Source organism: Ceratotherium simum, chromosome 37, assembly GCF_057802395.1.
Source record: "Ceratotherium simum simum isolate JZ-2026a chromosome 37, ASM5780239v1, whole genome shotgun sequence".
In the NCBI taxonomy this organism is placed as follows: domain Eukaryota; kingdom Metazoa; phylum Chordata; class Mammalia; order Perissodactyla; family Rhinocerotidae; genus Ceratotherium; species Ceratotherium simum.
In genome coordinates, this window is record NC_141936.1 from 15350612 (window position 1) to 15372397 (window position 21786).

Sequence of the window (21786 nt, forward strand, 5' to 3'; positions counted from 1 at the left end):
TGCTATACTCCATATGTGCATCATCTCTGATAATCTCCAGAGTTCTCCAGAGAAACAGAGCCAACAGGGGATAGAGATAGACATAGAGATAGACATGATAGAGATAGAGATATAGGCAAGGGATAGATGACATAGATATAGATACAGATAGAGATATAGGTAAGGGATAGATATAGATAGATATAGATACAGATATAGATATGGATATGGATATGGATATAGACATAGACATAGACATAGATATAGACATAGACATAGATTTATTATAAGGTATTGGTTTATGTCATTATGGAGGCTGAGAAATCCCACAATCTGCCATCAGCAAGCTGGAGACCAGGGAAAGCCAGTGGTGTAATTTGAAGGCCTGAGAACCAGAGAGTCTATGTTGTAGATTCCAGGCCAGGTCTGAAGGCCTGAGAACCAGGACCACCAAGGGCAGGTGATGGATGTTCCAGCTCAAGCAGTCAGGAACAGAGGGAATTCAACCTTCTTCTGCCTTTTTGTTCTATTCAGACTCTCAGTGGATTGGATGATATCCACCCACACTGGGGAGGGCCATCTGCTTTACTCAGTCCACCAACTCAATTGCTAATCTCTTCCAGAAACACCCTCACAGACGCACCCAGAAATAATGTTTAACCAGCTATCTATCTGGGCATCCCATGACCCAAGTTGACACATAAAGTTAACCATCACACCTTCCTATTTTATGGATGAGGAAACTGAGGCTCAAAGAAGTAACTTGCGAAGCACACATAACTAATAAGTGATGGTCAGAATTCAAACCAGGCCATGTGACTCCAGAGCCTGAAGCTTCACCACTCTGCTATAACACATTAAAAAAACTCATTGGGTCAATGGTAAAGTTATAAACAGCTTCAGACAAGCAAGTTTCAGTGATTAAATTTAATTTCTAACCAAGAAGCAAAGGTCTGATGATATGATATCTGGAATTAAGAATACACATCTTTTGTATTAGATTCCTATTGCTGTTATAACAAATTACCACAATTTAGTAGCTTAAACAACACACATTCATTATCTCACTGTTCTGGAGGTCGGAACTCTGAAATGGGTCTCACAGGGCTGAAAGCGAGGGATCAACAGCCCTGCCTTCCTTATGAAGGTTCTAGGGGAGAATCCTTGCTTTGCCTTTTCCAGCTCCTAGAGGCTGCCCACTTTCCTTGCTTTGTTGACCCCCTTCTAGCAATTTCATCACTCTGACCTCTGCTTCCCTCCTCACATCTCCTCTGACTCTGACTCTCCTGCCTTCCTCTGATGAGGACATTTGTGATTACATTGAGTCCACCTGGATAATCCAGCATAATCTCCCCATCTCAAGATCCTTAATTTAATCACATCTGCAAAATCCCTTTTACTATGGAAGGTAATATTTTCACAGATTCTGAGGATTAAGACATGGAGGACATCTTTGGGGTGCTATGATTCTTCTGCCTACCACATTTTGTTACACATCAGTCATTTTAAAACCAGTTAAAGGATCACCAATGAAACCGCAGGCGTTATCTCTTTCCTCCACATCCGCTTAATGCGCTTACATTATTTTTCCTATAAATTCAGGACAGAAGATTAAAAACAATAAGTGAAAGGGCTATTACCACATTATAGAATATTTACTATATTGGTTGACCCCTTGGCAAAGCCTGTCTGAAAGATGAATTCTCTGTAGATATATAAGATTTAAAAAAAAAAGATGTTCTCACTGTTAACTCTGGCTTTTAATCTTTCTCACTCTCATGTGCTTCTCAGAATCCTTGTAAAAGCCATGAGCTTTTCCACAGGAGAAAATGTATATAATGAACAGCCTCTGAACTCTGCAGTGCAGATTCAAAACTAAGGTTTTATTTTTTTCTTTATTATTGCAAAAAGTGATTGCATTAATTGCAAAAATGCGTATAAATTTTTCCCAGGCACTATTATAGTGTAATATGAATATTTGCAGTATTTATTGAATACTGTGAACATGTGAAGAATGTTTGCGTTAGTATTTAGTTAACCGGAATTCTTGAGTACTTGTTGCATTCCTGTGTGTGCTTTATGTTGGCTAAAAAAAGAAAATTTCATTCTATTGCATTGTTAGTTATGCCTATTTTGAACTTAACTATTGCATGTTAATTATTGTATGTTTTGTATATTGGCTTTTGCGACCAGGTTAGCATGCTGGTATACAAAGAATGTGTAAGCTTATAAACCAATCTAATTCAAGAGTTCTCAAAGGTTACCACACATCAGAATCATCTGGAAGGCTTGTTAAAACACAGATTACTGGAACCCATCAAAGATTTTCGGATTCCATATGTCTGGGCTAGGGCCTGAGAATGTGCATTTCTAATAGATTTCCAGGTGATGCTGATGCTACTGTTCCAGGGACGACACTGAAAATCAATGTAGTAAATCCTTTCTTGAATAATATGAAAATGAATTAGCTAGATAGATGCACAGAGAGTCTAATAAATAAGTTGGTAGATAATTTTCATGGCTCTCTATCACCTTCTTGCTTGAGTTTTGACTATTCTGGAAACTACCTAGTTGCTGATATTAAATTGAATGCAGCTTACCTGGGATTCCAGTATGAAATGGCGATCGAAGCCTTGGGTTCTTGTCCTGGAAGATCCTATTACCAACTAGACCATACTCCTAGGGACTCTAAGACCCCTAACATCTCCCGCCTTGGTTCCTCCCTCTGTATCCTACTTACAAGGCTATTGGGGAAATTAAATGACAACATATGTGACAGAGGTTTGGAAACTGAAAAGCACCATAAAATGTAGAGGGTTTCAAAACATTTCTTTTTTGGAACTGAAGTATACTCTTCATTAAGTACATTCTTAACCTATATAAATTTTATGTTTTATGTTTATTCAGAAGCATTATTTATATAGCTACAGCATGACCTATTCACAAAATGGCTCATTAGTTAGTTACCATAATATATTTTTTAGACAGTATACACCACATATATTTTTTTGTTGTTTTTTAAAAGAGCTGGGTTTCATGCTTAAGTTAGTTACGTCATTTACTACTGCCGTGTTTCTCAACAATGTGCCTGTGAATTGTCTGGGGATCTTATTAAATGCATATACTGATTCCATATATCTGAGTTAGTGTCTAAGATTCTGCATTTCTAATGAGCTGCCAAGTGATGTTGATGCAACTGGTCCAGGCACATCACTTTGGGAGGCAAGGACTTATTGTTCACTCAATATATGTCTTTGATGATAGATCCTCCATCTGTGCCTTCTTTACATTCTATAGTTATGTGTGTGTGTGTGTGTGTGTGTGTGTTTAATCCATACTGTAGTAGCATAAATTATCTAATGAGAAACACTAGGTATTCTAAATTATCATCATTTACCACAATAAAGATGTAAAAATATCAACATCTTAACACATTACAACTAGCAGGATGGATATTTATTGAGAGTTAAATCAGTACCTCTAACACGATTAAACATGGACCTAGATAGATTTCAGTTAAAGAATTTTCAACAGGCCTATGCTTTGTCCTGCCCTGACCCTGGGCAAGTAATTTCAATCTCAGTCCAGCTATTCTCTCTTTCGTTGCAGGTGAAAATCGAGCTACCAACACAACTCCACGAGAAGCATCATATTTTGTTTTCTTTTTATCATGTCACTTGTGACATAAATGCAAAAGCTAATGCCAAAAAGAAGGAGGCTCTGGAAACATCAGGTACTGACAGGAAGCAGACTAAGAAAGCTTAACATGTCATCTGTTTGACATGAATTGGAAAATATTTTAAAATCTCTGATTTACTGACATTTTTTAGCTAAATTTTGTATTCGTAAGTGATAAATAGCTTTATTTTTACTCCTCACCATGGAGGTTTGTCCTCAACAGTTTTCTCTTTGTTGTTCCTCTGCACAGTTGGATACGCTTGGCTTCCTCTGATGAAACATGATCAGATAGCTTCTCAAGAGTACAATATCCCGGTGGCAACAAGCCTGCCTCCTAATTATTTAAGCTTCCAGGATTCTGCAAGTGGAAAGGTAATGAATGATGTATAATTTAAGAGAAAAAAATACGTGAGCTAAATGGCATGAGGTTACCTTCTTTCTACTATTTAAATCAACCCACTATAGTGTGTTTATCCATTGTAGTTACGAATCAAGTGTACCTACAATATTTCAAATATCTGGTTTAGTATATGGCCAGTAGAAATGATCTATTAAAAGTGATCCCCTGATGTCACTTTGGTCTGATTTACCAATATTGCCAAATGTATTTGCATCTTTTATCTTCCATCTCTATAGTCACAAGATTAATGGATAAGGATGGCAAATTAACATAAACTAAAGAACCTATTTATTTTCCCTCTGTCCAATGCCACAGTGACAGTAACAAACTCTGTTTTGCAGCATGGTGGGAGTGACATTAAATGGGTTGATGGTGGCAAACCACTTTTCAAAGTATCGACATTTGTTGTATCAACAGTGAATACTCAGGTAAGCATGTCATCCTGAATATCAGCATCTTCTCTAACACAGAATCATAAGGTGTCTCCTAGATTTACAAGAGGAGATTCACCGTTTCACAGATTGTGAGAAGAGCAGGTGACTGAAAGGGAAGAATGTTTGCGGCATAACTGTATGCCTCTCGCAGGAGAGATGGAATGCTCTAACCCATAAAAGCCCAGGGGCCATAAAACTGCAGACCAAAATACTGGAAATGTATTTATCAAGATGACACTCCCCTTAGAACATGGTCTCCTTCCAATGACAACACCCAAGTATTAAAAATGTGAAATGGTGAAAATAAACACTTGGGACCTTTACCTCAACGCTAAGTCTAATTCCCAATGTCTACCCAAGGCTCGCCTAATGGGAAGGCCACGAGGTGAGCAGAACTGCATTTGAGAGCTACCTCGGCCAAGTTCTGGCTCAGTGACCCTGGACAAGTCACTTCACCCCTGAAATCCTTATTTCCTCCTCAGGAAAATGACAACAATAAAATCTCTCTACCTAATGTTGTGGTGAAGATCAAAATGAGAAACTGTGAAAATATCTCATGAAGTACAAAATGCTATACAAATGTAATTATTATCATTGTCAAATTACCACAAACTCACCCCTTCCATTGCAAGACGGTGTATTTCACCACAATGTGAGGACTTTTATGGTACCAATTATAAACTACAAAGCAAATTCTAAGTCCATAAAATATGTATTTATCCTTTCTTATATTCAATGTGGATCTGCTTTTCGATTTTTGCTTCATGCTGCTCTCTCTCTAGCCCATACTTGGTTACTAAGAAAAATGAAACAATCCAGGTACCACACGTATATTGGATCAAAATTTCTCTCAGTAACCTCTGGTGCCTCAAGCCAAATTTAGTCCTCTTCTCCACTCCTATACCCATAACTCCTTAAACCCATCTTTTCTCTGATGCCATCAGTCTTGGTCAAGCCCCACAAAATGGTCATTCTCCACCCAATCCTGCTTTTATATATCTCAGAATGTCCCGACTTTCTCTTTCTCATGCTTCCTATTGCTTCCCTCCAAATAGCCCAGGTCTCTCTGACTCACCACTACTCACCTTTCCCTACGTCCATTTCTCCCGCCCACATACTCATCACCCTGGGGAGACACATTCACCTTTGATTCATCACAGTATTTACCTCAGTTTTCAAACACCCAAGACCCTCTCCTGCACTGTGCCCTCCTTAGTTCCCCCAAGACCTGGTGATCCTTTTGACGTGTAGACTTTCCTCAGCCAGGAACGCAATATCTCCCTCTCTGCCTCCCCTCCCCTCATTGGCCTGGTCAGCTCCTACCCATCCTTCAGATCTTCGCTCAAATGCCTCAAAGAAGGCTTCCCTGTTTCCTGACCTTGAAGACATGCTGGGTTGTCTTGTCATACACCCATATGGCACCTTGCTTTCCTTTGAAGCACTTAACTAATTATGATCAAGTAAGTATGTGTGGAAATCATGGTACAGTCCCTGCCTCCCTGGCATAATAGAAGGACCACAGAGGAAGGGAGTGGGTTTTCCTCGTCCTCCACTCTGTCCTCTGTGCCTGCCAAAGGCCTGGCACATAGTCAGCTTTCAATAAATAATTGTTGAATAAATGAATAAATGAAGTGAAACTAAAAATATCACACATACACACACACACACACACACACACACACACTGACCTGAGGGAAAACCAAACGACAGATGCCCTTCTAGAATCGACAAATGCCAGAGAAACACCCAGAGAGTGTATCTTCACTAAAATTCTGTATCTCACTTCCTGACTGCACAACTCCCGCCCTCAGCACAGAACTTAGAGAATTTCCAAGGTGTCACCCTCTTCACAAGATAGCGTATTAGTTTGCTAAAGGGCTTTTTAGTTTACTCAGGCTGCCATAACAAAATACCACAGACTAGGTGGCTTAAACAACAGAAATTTGTTTTTTCACAGTTCTGGAGGAGGAGCTGGTTTCTTCTGAAGCCTCTCTCCTTGGCGTGTAGATAGCCACCTTCTTGCCATGTCCTCACGTGTTCTTTCCTCTGTGTGTGCATGTGTCTAGTGCCTAAAGTTACTCTTTTATAAGGACATCAGCCACACTGGATTAGGACCACCCTAACTGCCTCATTTAACTTAATTACCTCTTTAAAGACCTTATCTCTAAATACGGTTACATTCTGAGATACTGGGAGTTAAGACTTCAACATATGGATTTTGGGGGCACACTTCAGCCCATAACAAAGGAAAAGAGTCAGTTTTATCTCCTGATGTTAGTATGGACTTCCTAATTTTTGACTAACTTGGGCATTTGAAGTCTGAAATATCCCTATGCATATTAAAGAGTACGCATTCTCACATATGTTAAGGAATATGTAAGAAAAATTGATAGAAATCTGTGGAAGAAACGGGAGCAGGAAAATGGAGAAGGCAATTAAAGAAAAAAAAGGAATAGAGCCAAGGGAGGTAATTCTCCCACCATTGTCATGTGGCCGAGAAGGAAAACAAACCTATGAGAATGAAACAAGAGAGAGAGTGGGCTTTGTATTTCAGATGGAGCCTTCAATGTGCCAGAGTGTCTAGTGGAAATGAAAGATCTGTCACTCTGGCTCCTTGATAAAGCACTTGCACATCAAGGCCTCTATCCTATAGAAATGCTCACCTTCCATGACCATGATTGTTACACAGTTTGTGTGTCATCAGAAATAAACACTTTTTTTTGCTATTTCAGGATCCGCATGTGAACGCATTTTTCCAACAGTGCCAAAAAAGAGAGAAAGATATATCTCAGTCACCTACCTCGAATTTTGTCCCTTCTTGTGAGGTAACATGACATGCAAATCATTTTCGTGGTCTCCAGGGTAGAAATGGGCAAAAGAAACCTTTACATTTTCCATTAGTAGCAAACGAAGAGGTAATTATTATTGAAGATTTTTAAATGCCTTATCAGTTCAGAGAGTAAATGATTTTATTTCACAATTCCTAAATAGTCTCTGTCTGTTGATTAAAAAACAAGCAAAGATCAGTTTTTCCAAAATAAAGGTAATTGAAAATCAGAATCAATTGATTTTAACTTAGCAATTAAATATAGTGTCCTTGCAACATAACCCTCATGCCTGTATGCCATGCTAAATGCAGTGAAGAATAAAGTCAGATAAAGGTGAGCTACAGTATTCATAGTCAAGTTCTGAAAAACATCAGCAGAATGTTCTTTAAATTGAATCCCTGGCTTTTTTTTTTCCTGACAATTTACTACAGAACTTATTGCATGTGGAGAAGATTCATGCAATCATGAGTTTTCTGCCTATAATCTTGAATCAGCTCTTCAAGGTTCTGGTACAGAATGAGGAGGATGAAATAAGCACAACTGTGACCAGGTACCCATAACACGGCCTTAGGAGAAGAGATTTAATAATCTGTGGTTACACAAAACTTTGATTTTAACTATGTAGCGGTGTATGCTTTCATTTCCTTTGAATACATATCTCAAATTTAGGTATTACTCACTCTTGAACTCTTACCTTCTCATCATCTATTATTATCATTCAAGTAAAGTTTTAGACTTCTTTTTTAACTTTTTCTTTGTATTTTTTAATTAAACTTTTTATTTTGAGATAATTATAGATTCACATGCAGTTGTAAGAAATAATGCAGAGAGATCCCATGCTCCCTTTTCCAAGTTTCTCCCAATGGCAACATCTTGCAAAACTATAGTACAATATCTACCAGCATATTGACAATGATAGAATCAGGATACAGAACAGTTCCATCACCATAATGACCCCTCATGTTGCCCTGTTATAGTCACAGCTACTTCCCTCTCATCCCCATCCCCACCGCTTATCCCTAAAATTTTGTGATTTTCCATATATAAATATATGCAGTCATATAGTATGACACTATGTAACATTTTGGGATTACCTTAGCTTTTCTCACTCAGCATATTCTCTGGAGATTCATCCAGGTTGTTGCATCTAACAATAGTTCATTCTTTTTTATTTCTGAGTAGTATTCCATACCACGCTAGGCTTAACAATTTACCTGTTGAATGGCATCTGGGTTGTTTCCCAGTTTTCATTTCTCCAAGATAGATGCCCAGTGTAATTGCTGGGTCATATGATAGTTGCATGTGTAATTTTTAAGAAAATGCCAAATTGTTTTCCAGAGTGGCTGTACCATTTCACACTCCCACTTCATCTTTTTTTTATTATTCAATTGTTGTTTAACTATTCTCACTTTATTTTTTGTGAGGAAGATTGGCCCCTGAGCTAACATCTGTTGCCAATCTTCCTCTTTTTGCTGAGGAAGATTAGTCCTGAGCTAACATCTGTGCCCATCTTCCTCTATTTTGTATGTGGGACACCACCACAGCATGGCTTGATGAGCGATGTGTAGGTCCGTGCCTGGGATCTGAACCTGCAAATCCTGGGCTGCTGAAGCAGAGCGTGTGAACTTAACCACTACACCACTGGGCTGGTCCCTAAATATTCTCACTTTAAATTTGTCTATACTACATTCTTCAACATTATTAATCTGTCTGGTGACTTTGGCGATCACAATTTCCTCTTTATAAAGATAGCGTTTTGAATTAATTATTGAATCATATATTGCTAATGTTCTTTTTTTTAAACATTAGTCACAGCACTCTAGAAAAACATTTCTCTTGACATTGAAATGTTTCCAATACCTTCCTAACTCGCAAGCATATTATTAGCCTCTTTCAGAATGAGAATGTTTAGCCTCGTTTTTAAAGGAGAGCCCTGAAGCTCTGAAAAACTAAAGTATTTCTAACAGTTTCACAACCAGCCAGTTCTGGACGCAGATTAAAATTCGCTGACTGTGTCTTCAACTGTTGTTCTTTTCAGCATGAATATATGGGTCTGTGTTGACAAGACTCCTAAATATTTCAGCTGATAGATCTGTTGAAATTCTGAGATATTCCTAAGCACGACAACCATGGAGCTACTGGAAGTGTTAATGTGAAAAATTCAACCCATACTACCACTGCTATGAGAAATTCCATCCCAGCTAAGGGGGAACAAAACAGAAAAACCTACATCTTGACCTAATTACTTTTTCTAAAAGCATATATAGTGCCTCTAGGTTGGGCCAGAAGCGCTTTTACAATGGAATATGATAAGCAATTAGAGGTTAAAGTTCTCAAGTTTTAATCAGGTACTAAAAATGATCCCTTTTCCAAGAAGACAATGTCAGCAAACACGTAGAACATAATAGCACATTCACCTCATGCAAAAAAATCAGCAATGTGATATTGCAGCCATAAGACATTACTTATATGTTAGTGTTTAGAGATTTCATGGTTGGAAATAGCTAACAGGTGATGTAGATATCAAATACCCAGTATTGGGGAATAAGGGGAGCGAGGGAGAGTCTGAAATTGGTTCATTCATTCATTAACTGTTAAGTACCCAGTTTACCAAACACTCCAGTGACAAACCAAGTGGTATTTTCCTGCCTTCTCCAGAAGGGCCACTGAACAGCTTTGTGTTTCCAGGGTTCTGACCGACATTGTAGCCAAGTGCCACGAGGAGCAGCTGGACCACTCTGTCCAGTCGTACATTAAGGTATGAGATCACCACTTGGACACTGGTCATATCCCCCTGCACTGTGTGGCTTGTCTCATTTCCTGTCTGCAATAAGTGGGAAGTTTCTCCCTTTAGCTGGGTGGTGCCCACCACAGTAATATCAAGCATTCCCCTTAGCTACTTAGAATTCTGTCTGTTTGCATTGATGGGCTAGATGTATTGTTTAAATGTATAAATGTATAAATAACATGTACATGTGCCAATGAATATTTATATGGGGAGAGAGAGCAAAGAAAGAGATAGAGGAGAAAACTAAAGTGTTGTCCTTTTGAAGTGAACATTACAAATAAATGAAATTCCTGTGTAAATTTAAGGAAGATTTTTCCTCTTGGTTTGTTGAATGCTCTATGTTTCTTCTGTAATGTTTTCTTAGCTCTTTTTATTGTTTTCTCAGGCATTATTTCATTTTCCCAGTTACTGTATATTTGTACCTGCTTCTGGTATGTTAAGTCCTTTATCCTCTGGCATGAACCACTAGCCCATTCCATCAGTGTGCACTGCTTCTTTCAGCATCCTTCGTCAAGTGTTCACTTGGACATGTTTATATTCTCATTTCCAGTTGGTCTGTGAATTAATGCCAGTGAACTTGGGATGATGTTTGCACATTATAGTTCTGGCCTAAATGTCATTGTGAATGGAAAGAAAGAATGCATCCAGAGATAAATAAGAGTACCTTATATATTACTTTATAATGCATAAAGGACCTAAATTTCTATGCATAGATTAAATCTTTTTGAGATATAGACCTTTTTCAATTAAAGGAATGTATCCCATTAGTGTATATGCATAGACATATACCCATATATTTTAGATGTCTAGAAAGATGACTAAAGAAGAATTTTGGGTCTTTTGTGCTAAAAACTTATAAAAAACCAAAAAGCTCTTGTAAAAGGAAATAACTGGAAATTTCATTCTGGCATGAACCCTTATGAGATACCATCAGTGAGGAATTTTTTTCATTACAGTGTATATCTATATATTTTCTACCTGCCAGAAATATTAGATGTCTTCCCAAACACCTGAGTATGAGTGTGTACCCTTCCTTAAAATAGCATATATGCCAAAAATAGTCAGTTACTTCAGAATAATTTCCCTATGGTATAATTTATCCAATAAGGTCTACATTTCAATTGCGGAAAGCCAGTTCCACCTACAAATGCCTCTTTAGTTTGCTCTCTGTTTAAGATAGAGTCATAGCTTACTCTTATAGGGTATTGATGAAGTTACATTCAACAGAATCATCTACAGAACATTCACTCTCCCAACACTTACCTCAATTTTCCATTTCAATCTCAAAAAGGGCTAAGAAGAAAAACATTCCCCAATCCATGTTACACAAAGGCATCTTCATTTCAACACAAGTATCATTTACCTTGTTCCAATGGAATCATTGGAAACTACATGAAGAACCCACTGACGCTGTGACTATTTTTGTCACAGCCAAGGCTAGTTCTTTATTAGAACCTTAAATCAGCTCTCAGACTCTATCTATGATGCTCATGGAGAGGTGTGTTGGAAATGCATCCAAATATGGTCTTTATTTTTAATCAGGATGTTTGAAATATCCTGATGAGAACATTTGATTTTGTAATGGAGGAGACTGTTTATATAGTTAACTTTGAAGTAGTTCGAATCCAGAAATACATCTATGTGGAATTTCAAGTTGATAACAATTCCTGAAGATATTTTATAACATATTTTCATATATCTAAAACAAATACAGCCTAATGAATATAACAAACTTGAATTTTACTCTGGAAGGAGCACTAAACCAGCAAGTGAGAAACTAGGTTTTAGCCAAGGTTAAGTAGTTAGCTTGAGCAATCAGCCTCTCTGAACCTCATTTTTCTTCTCTGTGAAGTGAGATGGGATGGACCAGATGAACATCCAGCTCTCTGATTCTGAGATTGGACTCCTGTTGCAGTACATGATTGACAGATTGACCTTGACCAAGGAGTCTGATATTTTTACTATAGGTGGAAAAAAATATTTTTTAACATATAGATAGATATTAAGCCCCACACCTAGGAGTACAATGAAAACTGATGGGCTGGTTCCAATACGTGCTTTGATGTCCTTGAAAGATGCGATAGTCAATGTAATTGATGCTTATTCAAAAGCAAACTAAACACCATTTCAAGTTCAGTGGTGCTAAATGCTGCTAACTCACCCCATCTACAATATCCAAAATGCACACATAGGCCTTGTCTTTTTCAAAGATGTATGTCTAAAGTAAATCTATTTAAATGCCATGGTTTACAACTATTCTTGGCACTGACGTGTTCTAGCCAAAATTTTAAAATAAGAGTATTTCAGAGCTAGTTGAAATGCCCTTGGGGCTAAATGAGTGCTCATGGGGTTAGGTAGTTGATGATGACATTACCCTTATATGAGTCATAATCCATGAGGGGAAAAAATCATATTCCTCTTGATTTTAGCTATTTTCATGCATCTCTTAGCTTGTCTTTCACCTTTGGGATGAGCTTAGAGAAGTCAGGCCCCATCAGGATGACTTAGGTGTCAATGAGCTTTGAAGTTGAAAGAAATGATCATAGATTCAAATATGAATATGCCTCTGCTTTGAGTTTCTTGCCTGCCTTCACTCTTGATTATAGTGAAGTCTGAACTGTGAATATTATGAAGAAATGACCCTTCCTTGAGGCAAGCCCAACTCATAAGTAAAATATTATAATTCAGTAATAAGCATTTTATATTTGAAATGTATGTGCATAAGTTGATACTGATATCCTTAAAATATATAAAGAAATACTGAAAACTAAGACCATTACATGCACTCAGTGGTACATGCCAAAATCAATCTTTTGAGGGGGAAAAAAAAAAAAGTGAGCAGCATTTGTTATCTTACTGATGGCCAATGTTCATGAAGCCTTTGAGAATTGTATCTAAGCATGAGATGGTAGACCCTGGGCATGTGGGAAGCTCACCTACTGGCCTCTGGAAGGCACCTGCTTCCCCACTTGGCTATTTGAGTGGGTGCTCTACCCTTTCAGGATGAAGAATTGCTACCATGTCAACTGTTACCAGTGGAAGGAAGGAGAAGGGGATATGTGTCCTAAGTAGGTGGGTCAAAGCCCTCCATGTTTCCTTGAACCCGCTAAATTGCTCTCTGACTCTTTCTATTGATTTCTATGAAAAGAGTTTCAAGGAGAGCTTAGGCACGCAAGGCCCTACCTGTGCAAAGCCCTAAATAGGAACAGGTGTGTATTACACTTATCATTGGGCCTTCGTCTATTTCATGACAAAATCTGGCATGAGCAGATAATTTTGAAATATGAGTTATTTAGGGAACATGATTTTTGAAGCTTTGTTTTTTTAAAATATTTAACTTTTTCCACTTTTTGGATTTTCTTCAGTTCGTGTTCAAGACCACAGCATGCAAGGAGAGAACTATACATGAGGAATTGGCTAAAAGTGTGACTGGTCTTTTGAAATCAAATAACTCCACAACAGTAAAGCATATCCTCAAGGTAAAGAATTTAAAGATGGTCCTTTAATTGTTAGTGTGAGGGATGGCTCACTCTCAACCCTGGAAGAAGATAGGATTCATTGATTTTCATAGACCGTTTCTCTTATAGTTTCTAGCATAAGCTTCATATTGAAACTGTAGCATATAAAAATATTAAGCAAAAGAAATCTACGTCAAGAGAATAGCTCACCTCAAAAAGCAGAATGAACCCAAATTAAGTCCTTTGGCCTAAAGGCAGAATGAATGACTATTAAGAATGATCTAAAACATTCAAAGATGCTAAGTGTATCAAAAATAAAGTTTATTGGGTTTTTAGGCACGGTAAGAGGAAAAATACCAACAAAAGGATTAATGATGTATTAATGAATATGCTGACAACAGAGAGGAAGCAGAGAAACAGCCACTCTTAGACCCCCCAAAGTTGAAACACATGCATTTGTAGGAAGATAAAGAAGAGATAGTAAGAAGCTTATACAAAGATAACTCTAACTTATTATAGAATAGTGAATTTAGTCCCCAGTTAAATTAATTATCTATCATGACTTGACAGATGGATGATTGATTCCTAAGTAGCTAGAATGAGAGGGCGAGATCAATACATGTCAACATGAGTCAACATCAGATCATCCTAGGCCAAGCAATTTGTTTAAATTAGCCTTATGAGTATATTTATTCACTTTATCCAACAAATATGTTCCGAGGGCATCCCATGCAACAGGCACCATCCTAGGCACCTGGTACATGTCAGAGTGTAAAATAAAGATCTCTGCTCTTGGGGAGCTTACATTCTACTGGAGGATAAAAACAATAAACTACAGACATACTAAAATAAATTAAATTGTATATAGAAGATGAGAAGTAGGATGGGAAAAGAAAGTGTCAAGCAGCTAAGCGGAATTGGGAGCACCGAGGGTGCGGGTGAGGTTTGCAGTTTTAAATAGAATGGTCAGGATAGAGCTCATGGAGAAGGGAATACTTGTGCAAAAAATGTGAAGGGAGAGAGGGAGCTGGCGTGTGGATGTTGAGAGTAGAACGTAAAGGTAGAGGGGAAGACCTGAATAAAGCCATAAGGCCAAGCATGCCTGATGTGCCTGAAGGACGGCGAGGAAGCCAATGTGGCTAGAGCCAAGTGAGCGAAGAAGAGAGGAGGCCAGAGGAAGTCAGAGAAGCAATGGGAGGTTTGGCAGGTAGCGTGAGGCCTCGTAGGCCTTTGCAAAGGCTTTGGCTTTCTCTCAGAGGGAAATTGGGAATCGTTAGAGGGTTTTGAGCAGAAGAGTGACGTGAGCTGACCTTGGCTCACAAAGAGTGCTCTGATGGCCATGTAGGGAATAGACTGTAGTTGGGTAAGGATGGAGACAGGCCCCGCTGGAGACTGCTGCCTGCTGGAGGAACAGGGTCCTCTGGGGACAGTCAGCGTTCAGGTAAAAGACAAGGTGAAGGGAATGTTTGGGGGAGAAATCGCATCTTCAGGAGATTTTGCTGATGATGGCCCATGTGACCCAGTGGGTGGGTTTCAAGAGATGGAAGCAGTGGGTACATGGATACGAAAGGGAATGTGGGTGCCTGCAGAGATTAGAGGGCAGGAGAGGAGTGGGGACTTCGTCTGTTATCAGACATGAACAGAAACAAAAGACTCAATTTGATTGGTTCTGGCAGACTCAAGGTAAATAGCGAAAACAGGCCAGAGTGCTGAGGGATGAAGAGTGGCAGGTGTTGGTTGAATTAAGAGACAAATGTTGGAACATTTGGCATGATTGTTAAAAATATCATTTTGGACAAGATAGGGGAAAGGAGATTTTAACAGTGTGCCTTGTGTTAATTAAATATTCCCAACAACATGAATTTCATTTCCAACATCTATATTTCCAAGTTGCCATTTACATTTTTTTTTTTTACTAAGAAGTGACCCCTTCAATAAGCTAGAGCTGCCTCTTTCAAACTTAAACCTCCTCTCCTCCTCATCTTAGTCAGTCTTCTAGAATTTGCACTCAAAAGTTCTTAGCTGCATGGTTTGTATCAGCCTAAAACTGGATGTAATTCAAATGCCCATCGACAGTAGAGCAGATAAATAAATTGTGATTATATATGTGATGCGGTGACAATACAGGACCCCCAGTTACATGACTCAACATAAATGAACCTCAAAACAGAATTTGCTGAATTAAAAAGGCAATCACAGAAGAATGCGTACAGGATGATTCCATTTATATGAAGTTCAGTAGCAAACAAAACTGAATATTGCTTCAACATATAATATTGGTAGCAAAATTACGAAGTAAAGCAAGGGAATGATTAGCACAAAATTCAAAATTGTTGTCTGTGGTGGAGAGAATGGGAAGGGGAGAGAATCAGAGAGGTGTATTCTTTAATCTGTACTTATATGATACACCCTTTTTGTATCTGGGATAAGTGTCACCCTTAGATCCAAGAAAGAGGGGCCTCCATCCCGGGATGTTCTTTAGTCTTCTCCAACTGTGCCCCTCCCCATAGCAAAAGGTATGAGAGTAGCCAAGAGCAGTGCCCACCAGGAGCCCCATCTTCCCTTTCCGAACCTGTAGGAATCCCTCAAGGGCCTGTAGGCTTATTCCTGGGTCTGCTTAGACCTCCTTCCTCAGTGCACCCTCCAGCAGGCAAATCTTGATACCTGGGTGCAACCCAAGACCCAAGAGGGAGCAGTTTGAAGTGGGAGAAAGGGGCTGGTTTGTGGACAGCACTTGGATGTGCAGGCTGGACAGTCACACGTGTGTGCCAGGCCCCTCAAGGAGTAGGACAGAGCCTTGGGTGAAGAGAGGGGGAAGGCCAGGCACCTGCTCTCCCCGTGCCCCCACATTCTGGTACAGCATTCCAAGTTGTCATGAAGTTATACGTGTCAAGGTAAGAAGATCAAACACACCTTATTTAGCACTTTGTCAGCCTGACTTCCAAGTTTTAGATACTTAGACATGTGGCCTTTCATTTTTACTCTGGCTTCTAGTCCTGGAAATGTCAGGGGTGGGCTTGCTCTGATATTATTTTAATATAAATTAAATATTAAATTAAAGTTGTTTAGGGGCCAGCCCCGTGGCATAGTGGTTGAGTTTGGCACACTTCACTTTGGCGGCCCTGGTTCGCAGGTTCGGATCCTGGGCGCGGACCTAAACCACTCGTCAGCCATGCTGTGGCAGTGACCCACATATAAAAAATAGAGGAAGATAGGCACAGATGTTAGCTCCGGGCTAATCTTCCTCAGCAAAAGAAAAACAGTTTTGTTTAGTTTTGTTTAAGCCAAACAAATACAATAAATATTTCATAAGACTACTGTCTAATCGGCCATGTTGGGTAAACTGGTATCTTGTTTTAGTTTAAATATTCTTTGAGATGACTGAGGAACTAGAATGTCTGACATTTACTTCTACCATTAGAACTTTGATAAAGATCATCCTAACATAGTGGAGAATCTATCATTGCTCTGATGCATTTAATTTCAAAGAATACATTTTAAGATAAAGATTTTATAATATTACATGTTGTAAAGAACAAAATTATCATTATTTTTACCATAGGATAATAAATTTCTTAATATCTTTTCTTTTCCTAATAGCATTCCTGGTTCTTCTTTGCAATTATCCTAAAATCAATGGCACAGCACTTGGTTGACACAAATAAAATTCAGGTAAGATCATAGGTAAGATAATATTATCCAACAATTATGCTAATGAATATGCTCCGATTAGTTGCATTGTTATTTGCTTTGTAAACTTTAGCAATTTATGTTAATTGCTTTTTAAGTGGGAGAAATGATTGTGTGTGTCAGTACAGGTCCTTCAGAAGCAGATGCCAGGACAAAATTGGAAGTGCAAAATGGCAAAAAAGACAAGAAAAAGGATTAGGAAAGTTCTGACACCTGTGAAAGGAGATGGGAAAGGAAGGAGGACTGGCCAGAAAGAGCCTTGCAGTGAGAAAGTTTTAGCTGGGCCGATGGCAGTCTGAGAGCAAAGAATGTTCATTAGAAGAGTCCTGCATTGGGCGGATGGTCTGGTTCTGGTATCTCTAGAAGCTCAGTTATTGACTTGGAGCAGCCTTGGGAGAGTACGGCCTTGGCATGAATGCTTGAGTGGGTCCCCAAGATTCAGTGGCTATTTAGATTCTTCCCAGTAGATTTTGTCTTGAAAGATCATCTGAGCTATGCACATCATGGCTGCCACAGTCCACAGTTTGCACTACTTATCACACGTGTTCGTGAATCTGTCCTCCACAGTTCCCATGAGCCTGTCTTCCAGAAAGGAAACATAAGAGGAAGGCTAGTGGGATTACCTATAGCCCCTGTTACTGCAGTTGGTCTCGGGGCCCTACATGGTACTCATCGTCTCCCTCCTCTACTATCCATTCTAGATTTCCCTCATCCTCAGCCAGCAGCTCTCAAGGTCTTGGTGACCTACTTGTGGTGTGACCCAAACCCTCATCCAGAGTGGTCCAGAGTGGTCTCAGCCTCTGGTAATTATACTCTACTCAGACCATTCATAGCTATAATTGTGTAAGGAGGACAAGAAGCACTCAAGTGGATCACTTGAATTCCACACTCATTTCTCTCTTCTCTCATGTGGATAAAACCAAGGGGAAACCTCTGACACTGCCCCCGCCCCCCCAAAGAGTCAATCAGAACAATATTGCTTGGGGTGGGGATGGTGTGATTACTGATATTGTCTTCATTTACACTCTTGGTAGAGGAGGGGCTGTGTCAGAGGCTTCCACTTGGCCTTCCCCACTAGGATAGCCCCCAGCATGAGGTTACACCAAATGCTAATTATGCCAATACAAATTTTACGTTTGGACCAAGTAAATGACTATTGGGTAGATCTTTGAACCCAGTGGACCCACTGTTAACAGAACTTTAGTCAAGACTCCTTTTTTAATCCCTGTAAGTTCCCACTCTAACAGTGTGGGACATGATGATGCTCTTGGTCTCCAGATATAATATCGACTCAGATCTTGTATCCAATAGTGCTTGAAATATAGGAGTATTTCAAGTGTACAGTCTCCCTAGTGTACAGTCACCTGTGTAAATGGCTGTAGGGGCCCTTTGGAGAAGGATTGGTAGAATCATTACAATATATAGTTACTGAAGTACTACAGGGGGCTTTCTTTAGGGAAGCTGCCTCTTCTTCAGTCAATGTGTACCAGATCTGAAAATTGACTCAGGTCCAGAAACAGACAGAGGAATCATGACTGTTTATTGGAGTGAACATCCTCATCTTCTGATTGCCATCTTCTTGCTTTCTTGGTGGATATTAAGCATTGCCATTGCTGGTGGCTGTCTGTCTTGTCCGTTGGGATTCCACATATCATTAACCAGCTCTACAACTCTCTGAGAGTCAAGCCCCCTTGACTGCCCTCCAGCCTTGCCATTTGTTATGATAATTGCAGCCCCCTGGCTCCCAGAGATTAGGTACAATCACTTGGCCTACATTATCCCCATGGGGATAACGGCTGTTAGTGAGCCAACACCTGCACCACCACCCCCACCTCCACAACTGCCTCTCCCCCTTACAGATGAGAGACACCTCTGAACTTCTTATGGATGTCAGTCTCCAGTACCTTCTTGATGGTCTTGGTGGATGGTGTGTCTTCCGGGCCTTCCTGTGGAACCTGATCCTCTGGTAGGCCTTCCGGCCCCCATAGATCCTACGTGTCCACCTCCATCTGCCTCTTTATTCCTTTCTCTATTGTCTACCAGGGTAATTCAGGCATTTCCACTCTGCTTAAAATGAGCCATCTCCAGGATTCTAAGAGCCACCCAACAGTGAGTGGTCCATCCCCTGAGGTCTTGTTTAAGCCCATGTCCTGATAAAGCACCCCCATGTCAATGAATTTTAATCTATCCACTCTTACGTTCTGGCCGTCTTCATCAAACACCCTCAACATCTAATCTCGGAGGTACTCCCACCATGGCTCCTGCTGGTACCTGCTAGCTAATTCTTACAGCTCCTTAGAGTATACTCTCTTTCTTACCCTATTAGACCCAGCAAGGTCACAGCTGGGTTAAGCTGGGATTTAACCCCAGTTAATGGCCTGAGCTCCGGGAGAGGAGGAACGGCAGCTCCTGAAGGGCTTGCCTATTGCCTTGCAGGAAGAGGCCTTTGTGGTGTCTTCTCACATGACAGAAGTGCTGACTCTTAGTAGGGAGGGATGGGACACTTTTACATGCGCTGAGCATTCAGGTAAGTGTGCAGAGCCACTGTCCTTGGGTCGTCCATCCACGTGTCCCCATCCATGCTTCCAGACCCAAGGCCTTTCCTACCATGGCCTTGACATAAGCATAACAGATCTGCCTTGGCTGTATGTTTAATCAGCTCTTGAATTCCAAAATTCTTAATTTTTAAGTTCTGTATTTGCTTTTCAGTTGTGTCTGCTCTCCTACTTCCAGAGATAAGAGCCTCCTGTCTGGGAGGAAGAGAAAATCTAACATGAAGATAAGAATGATTCCTGTCTCTCTGTTATTAAGCTGTGTTGGAGTCAGGAAACCTCACCACTATAATTCTTGTTCTGCCACTAACATGTTACATGATAAAAAAGACACTTAACAAATCAGAGCCTGTTTTCCCATCTGAAAAAAAGAATGGATTGGACTAAAATCCTTGAGTTCCCATCAGTATGTATCTGCTCAAATAGATAGTTCACAAAACGCCCTTATGAACAGCCTAAGAATAAAGGAAATCATCTTGGACAACACCTTTGTGTCTAATAGTTTATCTTCACTGATTCAAGTTCCCTTTTCATTACCCCCTTCAGGAGTAACCCCCACACTCCAGTTTTCTTCCATTGGCCCCGACCTTCCAATTTTCTAAACCATCTCTATTTATCGCAGTAGGAAAAGACCTGATACCATCATTTGACTCAAAAGCATTCACAATAAATGTCTCCCAAGCTATTTGCGTTTTCTTTTTAATTGTGAAGTGAATGGTTTTCTCCGCCATTAAAGAAATTTCCATCATCAAGGAGCAAGTGTGGGAGATGTGAGGATGTCAGGAAAGACGTCTGGTTTAGTCCTCTGAGAGGCAGGTAGCACCTCCATACAACCCCTGCTCTCTTAACCAAGGTGAGTTCCTATTTACTAGGAACTGCTGGATGTCTTCTCAGCACTGATCTCTAGTAGCAAAGGGTTCATTGTGCTGGCTGCACTTTTTGGTTCCCAGCAGCCCCTTGTTCCTAACAAAACTCTCAAATGCCTGAAATTCAGCCCACGCATTCTGAGCCTGTTGCTCGTGACCTTTGCCATACCAAAGACCAAATTCCCCAGTATGTTCCAGCTCTGCAGCTTGGGATCAGACCATGCTGTCGCCTTACCCACTTCCTCCCCTGTCCTGAGGCAGAAAATCCACAATCTGCAGTGCAGGAGGACTTCTGCCACCTTGAGCCTTTGGGATATACTTCCAGAGAACAAGTGAAAATATGATTCGTGTATTTACCAGTCAGCACGTCTTTGGGTTAAGAGTGAGAGCAGGCCACAAGGCGAGTTGGAGAGGAAGGCAAAGTGAATAAAGACCAGAGGGAGTATCAAAGCCCAAGAGATGAATGCATGTCCATGCGAAGAAAATGTTGGTGTTGATCTGAGAGGACTAGCAAAATGAAAAGAGGAAAACTACAAGTGTGCTTTGATTATTTAAAAAGTGATTGTTGCTTTCATGTAGGTGAATTGTTTACTTTTATTGCCCAAGGTAGATGGAGCAGAATGACAAATGATGTATGTGATTAAATTGTTTAGGTTTATTTGTTGTTAGTGTAATTTGATTTCAACAATAAGCTTTGAATATATACAGAGGGGAACCATGAGATCCTCAAAATACCTACACAGTGGTATCCTGGTAAATTGGCTTAAAAACCAAAAGCCAATCCAAACCAGCCCCAACATCCCACAGTTAAATCACTATTTGTTCTACGCAATTTCTGTAACTTCATCCTCCATGGTTTTTATTCTTGCGGCATTAGAATAAGATGGGTGCTCGGAATTTTAGAAATAAATGATTCAGTCTAACTCTAAATTTTGTGTTTCTATCTATCCTGAAAATGTGTGTCTAATTTTAAAATAAATTTGTAAACATAAATGAATCTTACCTATCTCACGCAATGGGGCTGTGTAAATTCTCAAAGTAGAGACTGAGATGGGAAAACTCAGCTGCCTGAGGCTTTCCCCTCATGTGCTAGAGTTCAGACAGGAGGAGTGG

General features: G+C 39.8%; 1 protein-coding gene across 4 annotated transcripts in view; it reads left to right on the top strand.

The window, feature by feature from the left end:
* DOCK10 (dedicator of cytokinesis 10) overlaps positions 1-21786 on the top strand; it is a 262654-nt gene that overhangs the window by 192584 nt on the left and 48284 nt on the right. For all 4 annotated transcript variants that reach the window (XM_087424755.1, XM_087424753.1, XM_087424754.1 and 1 more), the window contains exons 20-27: positions 3589-3712; positions 3908-4029; positions 4399-4485; positions 7224-7316; positions 7751-7869; positions 10008-10077; positions 13473-13586; positions 17166-17237. In XM_087424755.1, coding sequence (XP_087280881.1) covers positions 3589-3712; positions 3908-4029; positions 4399-4485; positions 7224-7316; positions 7751-7869; positions 10008-10077; positions 13473-13586; positions 17166-17237 — 801 coding nt within the window. The remainder of the gene's footprint in view (positions 1-3588; positions 3713-3907; positions 4030-4398; positions 4486-7223; positions 7317-7750; positions 7870-10007; positions 10078-13472; positions 13587-17165; positions 17238-21786) is intronic.